This window comes from Euleptes europaea, chromosome 9 (assembly GCF_029931775.1).
Source record: "Euleptes europaea isolate rEulEur1 chromosome 9, rEulEur1.hap1, whole genome shotgun sequence".
Taxonomy (NCBI): domain Eukaryota; kingdom Metazoa; phylum Chordata; class Lepidosauria; order Squamata; family Sphaerodactylidae; genus Euleptes; species Euleptes europaea.
In genome coordinates, this window is record NC_079320.1 from 12764929 (window position 1) to 12772853 (window position 7925).

Below are 7925 nucleotides of genomic sequence, written 5' to 3' on the forward strand. Positions count from 1 at the left end.
TGATCCATTTGTCTCTGGCGAGAGCATGCTTTTTACAGTCAACGACAACAAAAAATGCCAAACCGCGTCCCGACTCCCCGATCCACTATCACAAAATCGCTCGGAAAAGGGGACCCCTGAACACCTGCCTGCTAACTGCCCCAATACCAGCACACTTAATCTAGCCTTGGAGAGAAGCACTCTGTATTTGGGAACAGTTAAAAATTTACAATAAGTAGAAAATTTACAATAAGAAGTAGACATTAGAATTTAGTAATGTCAGTAAAGAACGGGGGAGATATAGTAATAAATATAAGAACACTAATATCAAAGTAACTGAAATATTGTGTTTATGTAATAGTCAAGTCTAGAGTAGCAGATGAAGAATAAAAGTGAAGCATAGACTGCAAAAATAAGAACTGTACTAAGTATTAAATATTAAGTATAGCTTTTATAGTCAGCTTGGAGAGGAAACATGGATACTGAATTTAAGTAGACTGATTAAATAAATGTTCAGTTTGACACAAGTACTAATTTAAAATGAACTCTAGAAAGACTGTTCACATTGTGTATATATATGGATGACTGAGAAGTATGTGTGTATGTTTGTTTGTAATATTTTGAAAATTTTAAATAAAATAAAAAAATTACAATAAGCAGGTAGAATCTTTGGCGGGGGAGGGCCCAGATGGTACAGTGAGCGCACCCTGCGCGTTCTCTCACGCTCTCTGCCATGGCTTCTCCCCTGAAAATGCACCCCCGCACACCAATGCATTCTTAGTTGGGAGCTGTTGTTTCCAAACGTCTGTCCGGATGCTCATCGCAGAGCTTTTCTGCAATGAGCATTGTGGCTCGGATGAATTCAGGCCAATCCTGACCGAGTGAAAATCCAAACGGCTTTTCAGGCAGAGTTAGAGAGGTGGTTGTTTTCTGCTGACCTGTTGTTGTGCTCTTCATGCAGGCTTTTTGAGGATGTGGTACCGGCGGTTAGGAAGTGGCGAGAAAGAGGAATGAAGATTTATGTTTATTCCTCTGGGAGCGTGGAGGCACAAAAGCTCTTGTTTGGAAACTCAACGGAAGGCGATATTTTGGAGGTAGGTCCAGTGGTGACGGTTTATGAGAGAGTCATAAGAGAACTGTGACTAGCCCAAGGTCACCCAGCTGGCTTCATGCGTAGGAGCGGGGAAACCAACCCGGTTCACCAGATTAGCGTCCGCCGCTCATGTGGAGGAGTGGGGAATCGAACCCGGTTCACCAGATCAGAATCCACTGCTCCAAACCACCGCTCTTAACCACTGCACCCCACTGGCTCTCCTTGGGCAGCTTGTCAAGCCAGGTTTGCCAAGCTTAGCAGTACAGTGCTGTTGGGGGGCCTCCAGACATTCTCTGAGCACGCATAATTCTGCTAGTAGCACCAGGGAAGAGCAAAGAGCTCTGATCCTCAGAAGCCCTGTTCATACGTTACAGTACAGCCTCCCCAGGGAAGTGCGCCAGGCCCTCACACTTCCAATCTTTAGGAGGCAGCTGAAGACCGTTTTATTTAGGACTGCGTCTAGTCAAAGCATTCCAAATTGCGGTTTTAAAATTTTTTGAGTTTTATATACTTTATTTTATGTGTTTTATTTATATTGCAATCTGCCTTGAGCTCCGTAAGGAAGAAAGGTGGCTAATAAATGTTTGAAATAAAGAAATAAATCAAATTTTGATGGTGGATGCATGCTCAGCCTGTGTGTACATGCGTACGCCTCTTTGTAAGAAAGCGCCAACACGTGTTCACTTTACAAAAAAAAAAAGGGGCACTGGCACCAGGAGAAACTAAAGGTTTCCTTCACATATTCAGCTAGACATGCATTTAAAAAAAATTATTTTATTTTATTAATATTTTAACACAATACAAAAAACAATACAAAACATTACCTAACATTACCTAGCTAGACATGCATTGAATGTAACATGAGAATAATGTAGTGCAGGTATATAAAAAAAATAGGTGCATGTGATTGGTATGAAGAGGATGAGTTGGTTTTTATATGCCGATTTTCTCTACCTTTTAAGGAGAATCAAACCGGCTTACAATCACCTTCCCTCCCCCTCCCCACGCAGACACCCTGTGAGGTAGGTGGGGCTGAGAGAGCTCTAACAGAGCTGTGACAAGCCCAAGGTCACCCAGCTGGCTTCATGTGGAGGAGCAGGGAAACAAATCCAGTTCACCAGATTAGCATCCTCCGCTCATGTGGAGGAGTGGGGAATCAAACCTGGTTCTCCAGATTAGAGTCCACTACTGCTAACCACTACACCACGCTGGCTCTCTATGTGCATTCACTAGCACTTGTGAACGGGGCTCGAATGTTACTGAATCCCTTTGGAGAGCCCCTGCTGTGGTCTGCTCTGTTCTTCACCGTCAGAATTTTGCTTCTTCCCGCAAGCGACCTTTGACCCTCCTGCTCTCTCCTTACGGAACCTTACAGCTCCTTGACGGCCACTTTGACACCGAAATTGGCTCCAAAGTAGACAGCGAAAGTTACCAGCGGATTGCCACCAGCATCGGGTGTTCTACAAACAATATCCTGTTCCTGACAGATGTCACTCGAGGTAGGAGGGCTGGTTCCCCCCCTCCCCATTGTCCGTACCTCTACAGATGTGCCCAGAGGTGAACTGCGAAGTAATTGGGGTCACGGAGGACCTCCCCATCCCAGTGGGGAAGTGGCAGGGTCCTGTACAGGCATTGTCTGTGTCAGCCTGTCTCTGCCGCTTCTGCATTTTAGTTTCAGCCCGTTTAATGATGTTTCTGTCTCTGAGCAAGGGAAAATAGGGCAAACCTGTCCAGGTTGCCTGACACCAAGCGGTGATAGTGGAGTGCAGGTCAAAGTTGGGAACAAAGTCACTTAGGTAAACACTCCTTATCTATTGTAATCAGAGTTTGATGTACCCTGGTTTTAGGGGGGGAAAACCAGTTCCTTACCAAGTTAATTCAGGTTCTGCATCAAGAAAAGCTGAATTCCCTAACATGTGTGAATGAAGTCACATGAAGCTATCTTATACCGAATCAGACCCTTGGTCCATCAGGATCACTATTGTCTACTCAGACTGGCAGCAGCTCTCCAGGGTCTCAGGAAGAGGTCTTTTACATCACCCAGTGCGTGGTCGTTTTGGCTAGAGATGCTGGGGATTGAACCTGGGACCTTCCGCATGCCAAGCAGATGCTCTACCCCTGAGCTACAGCCCCTCCCCAAGTCAGTTTTCTACAAAAAGTTAACTTCATATCTCATTTGACTCACAATGATCTTTTATGCATGGCTGTTTCACTCAACGTCACCCCCTCTGGCGAATTTGGGTCTTTTTGCTGATTATGCACGCTGTTTCCAACCATCAGAGGTCGTCTTGCTGTCCCTCTGCCTTTCCCTACGTTTCACCCGTGTTTTCAGGGACCTATTTTATCTCAAATTTGAAAATGTGGACTAAATGCGGGGGGGGGGGGGGGAAAGGCAGGGGGAGAGCGAGGCGACCTCTGACGGTCAAAAACAGCATGCATAATCAACATAAAGACCCAAAGTTGTCGGAAGGGTGACGGTGAGTGAAACAGCCGTGAATAATAGACCTATATTCTGTGTTTGTGAGACGTGATGAGAGGCAAGGAGCGTGATACAGGCCTCATTTGCAAAGTGTTAAGGTGTTAAATTTCATTCTTAATTCTCCCCCGTGCTAAAGAGAAATTCCCCGTGTATAGCCTTCTCCCTGACATTCTAGTTTGCTAAGTTAGAATGCTCTTTCTAACACATTAAATGTGCAGGGAGATTTTTGAGAGGGTTATTTAAATCTGTGATTTCCCCCCACCATCTGCAGTCTAAATTGGGACAGTCCTAGGAATTGTACCTTGTGGTTCATCTGCATGTGTAGATTGACCCCAAAGAAACGTGGTAATCAAATGACTAAAAGCTAAAATGACTAAACTGAGGCTATCGTATTTTGGTCATATGAGAAGTCACTGGAAAAGGCAATCATGCTAGGAAAAGTTGAAGGCAGCAGGAAAAGAGGAAGACCCAACAAGAGATAGAATGACTGTATAATGGAAGCCACTGCCCTCACTTTGCAAGACCTGAGCAAGGCTACTAAAGATAGGATGTTTTGGAGGACACTGATTCATAGTGTAGCCATGACTTGACGGTACTTAACACACACACAACCAACCTAATATTGCTGGCTACTTTCAGCATCGGATGTGTGATATGGATGACAACCCTGGACCGATGGACCAGGTTTTCTTGTGGCTCACCTTGAAAGGTGGGATATAAATGTTATCAATAATTGACTGGCTATGGGTCTTTTCTCCCCCTCAGAGGCTGATGCCGCAGAAGAAGTCGATGTTCACGTCGCGGTTGTCATTCGGCCAGGCAACGCCGGACTAACAGATGACGAGAAATCTTATTACAGACTTATAACGTCTTTCAACGAACTGTTCCTGCCACCGTCCACTTAAGACGCAAAATTGCACAGGGAATGAAAGCAAACTGCCCCCTCCCCCAGTGGTCACCTGATGAATTTTTCCTGTATAATTTATGGTAGCTTTGTTGGTGATTTTGAAAGAGAGCATGTCAGATCATTGGATGCCAAGAAACAGAGGCCGGCGTGACTGGTGCGTCTACCGGTGTTGCATTTCAGAGTAGCACCCGTGAAGCCCTTTGGTGGTCGGCACCCCTACTTCTGAATTGCACAGAGAGGAACCAGAAGGCCCAATCCACTGGGAAGTTCTGCACAAACCTGGTTGAGATGGTTGTTCATTTCAGCGGGGCTCCGTAAGAGAATCTCTTGGTGGATTGTGGCCCAGTGTGACCATCACATTTCCGTAACTTTGAAAGCTTTTCCTACAAATAAAAATATCTTAATCTTTCTGTTCTTTCCTTTTGTGTTTTTGCTGAGTGGGTTATAACCAATTCCATTTGTGGGGTCAGTTGTTTTGGAAAATATTGCAAGCTCCGGCTAGCTGTGCAAACAGGCAGACAGGCGGAATAATGCTACTGCAGTTATCTTGTTTGTGGGCTTCCTAGAGGTCCCTGGTTGGCCACTGTGTGAACAGACTGCTGGACTTGATGGGCCTTGGTCTGATCCAGCATGGCTTTTCGTATGTTATCATGGTATAGACTATATTGCAGAACACAATTATCCACACATTTGAGGCTCTCCAGCGGGTGATTCTTCTACACAGAAAATTTTTGTTTGAAACTCCCAAGGCGTGGGAGATCCAAATGGTGATTTTTTTAGCTAGCATACCCAATTGAGTCAGTTGTATTTGCCACAAGAAGCTGCCTTGTGTTGAATCAGATCCTTGGCCCATCAAAGTCAGTGTTGTATACTCAGACATTCAGCTGCTCTCCATGCAGAGGTCTTTTACATCACCTACTGCCAGATGGAGTGTGTGATACACAAAGACATGTAGCCCAGGCTAGCCTGAGCTAGTAAGTTAAGCAAGGTCGGCCAAGTCAGTAGTAGGTAAGAGGCCCTCAAGGAAGACCAGGGTTGTGATACAGGGGAAGGCAATAGCAAACAACTCTGCTCATCTCTTGCCTTGAAAACCCATGAGGGGTTGGCATGAAAACATAAGGCCATGCTGGATCAGACCAAGGCCCATCAAGTCCAGCAGTCTGTTCACATAGTGGCCAACTGGGGCCTCTAGGAAGCCCACAAACAAGACCACTGCAGCAGCAGTCCTGCCTGTGTTCCACAGCACCTAATATAATAGGCATGCTCCTCTAAACCTGGAGAGAACAGGTATGCGTCATGACTAGTATCCATTTTTACTAGTAGCCATGGATAGCCCTCTCCTCCATGAATATGTCCACTCCCCTATTAAAGCCTTCCAGGTTGGCAGCCATCACCATATCCTGGGGCAGGGAGTTCCACAATTTAACTCTGTGTTGTGTGAAGAAATATTTTTATCTGGTTTGAATCTCTCCAGCTTCAGCAGATGACCCCACGTTCTAGCATTATGAGGGAGAAAAGCTTCTCCCTCTCCACTCCATGCATAATTTTATAAACCTCTATCATGTCTCCCTTCTTTCCAAGCTAAACAGCCCTAAGCATTTTAACTGCTCCTCGTAGGGCAGTTGCCCTAGTCCCCTAATTATTTTGGTTGCTCTTTTCTGCACCTTCTCAAGCTGTTCAATATCCTTTTTTTGGTGTGGTGACCAGAATGAGTCGGTTGTGACTTGATGACACTTTATTATCTGAGCTCCTGAGGATGATGCAAGTCCAAGTGTGCTTCTCCACTGCATCCTGCCTTGTGGTCCGTGGGTACAATAATACAACAACAATCTCTCCATACTCTCCCTGACCTGGACGGCCCAGGCTAGCCTGATCTTGTCAGATCTCAGAAGCTAAGCAGGGCCAGGCCTGGCTAGTATTTGGATGGGAGACCACCAAGAAATACCAGGGTCGCTATACAGAGGCAGGCAATGGCAAACCACCTCTGTGTCTCTTGCTTTGAAAACCATACTGGGTTGCCGTTAAGTTGGCTGCGCCTTAACGGCACTTTACATACAGACACACGCTCTCCATAAAAGAAATGTATTTAGTGGTCATGTTTCAGTGTACAGTTATCAGTCATTGCTCAGTTGTACTGAAATGTGCCATAAGAAATACTCATAAGAAATGTACAACATATCACCAAAAAAGCTTGAATTTTGGCTCGGATTGCATATAGGGTTTGGGGGGGTGGGGACCTTTTCACAAATTGATTGTTTTTGTCTAGTATACTTAAATATAAAATGATACCGTGTAAACATTTATCTTTTTAAAAAGTCACAGTGGACTATTTACAGTAATTTGAACAGAAACCTATCAGTTCAGCTACGTGTGTGAAATTCACTCTCAGTGTGTTTCTTCCAAGCTTACCTTTCCATGACCATGCATAAAATATACTGGGACTGGATCTACTCTGGGGCCCCGATTCTCCCAAGAGAAAAACCCCATACCTACCTTACACATTTCTAGCCAGCTTCTCCAACCCCAAATAGTTCATATCCAAAGGCAGACTTTGTCCCACTGTGAACATGCTCAAATATTGTCCATTTTGACAAGTTTGTAGTGTTAAGCCTGCAATTGTTATCTAGACCCCAACAGGAGAAAAGAACAATCCAGCACTGACACATCTTCACCTGTAGCTATCTAACTATTCTCTTACATGGTGTAAGGAAGAAGCCAAGGCTCCAATTCCAAAGATCTGTGACTGCAAGGAGGGATGCCAACCTTTCTGATGCTCCCCAAGTGATAGCTGCCAACTTCTCAATGGCCACCTGTAGCCACAGCTAATAGTGATTTGATGTGTTGATGCTAACAGGTGATGACATTAACCTCCCATGCTGTGAAGCGTTCCTGGCTGATTTCTCAACATCAAGCTATAGCAGCTGTTGCTTTTTCATGCCGTCCCCTCCCCTGGCCTTTGGTCTGTACTACAGGCCAGAGGGCGGAGTGAGCTGGAGGACCAAGAAAACACAGAGGTGAGGAACCACAGAGGCAACGGCTCCCAGTTCAGCAGTAAAGGAGAAAGCTCCAGATTGCAACCTGGAAATCCTAGGGCTGCAGGGACTGGCTCAGGACATGCAAACTGTGTGGCCAAATTCCCTCCAATTTCATGGAGCGGAGAGGGTGGCTCACGCACCTGCCTTTGCATTTTAAACTCTGCACTTTGAGAGTACAGGAAGTCGGTGCGAAGACAGCCTCAAAAACAGCAGCTGCCAATGTGACCGCTTTTTAGCTTGCCTATGTTCTAAACGAGTTACGGGTTCACCAAGGAAGACAGCTTTAGAGGGGAGCTGTGTCAGTCAGCGGTAGAACAGCTAGATTCGAATCCAGTAGCACCTTAAGAGACCAACAAAATTTGGGGGGTATACGGTTTGGAGAGGCAAAGTTCTGACGAAGGGAGCGTTGACTCTTGAAAGCTTCTATGCCAC

General features: G+C 45.4%; 1 protein-coding gene across 2 annotated transcripts in view; it reads left to right on the forward strand.

Annotated features, from left to right (window-relative positions):
• Positions 1 to 4495, forward strand: part of ENOPH1 (enolase-phosphatase 1) — a 32335-nt gene extending 27840 nt beyond the window's left edge. For both annotated transcript variants that reach the window (XM_056855153.1, XM_056855152.1), the window contains exons 4-6: positions 941 to 1073; positions 2448 to 2571; positions 4317 to 4495. In XM_056855153.1, the coding sequence (XP_056711131.1) occupies positions 941 to 1073; positions 2448 to 2571; positions 4317 to 4456 (397 nt within the window). In that variant the 3' untranslated portion in view covers positions 4457 to 4495. The remainder of the gene's footprint in view (positions 1 to 940; positions 1074 to 2447; positions 2572 to 4316) is intronic.
• The last annotated feature ends 3430 nt before the right edge of the window (positions 4496 to 7925 follow it).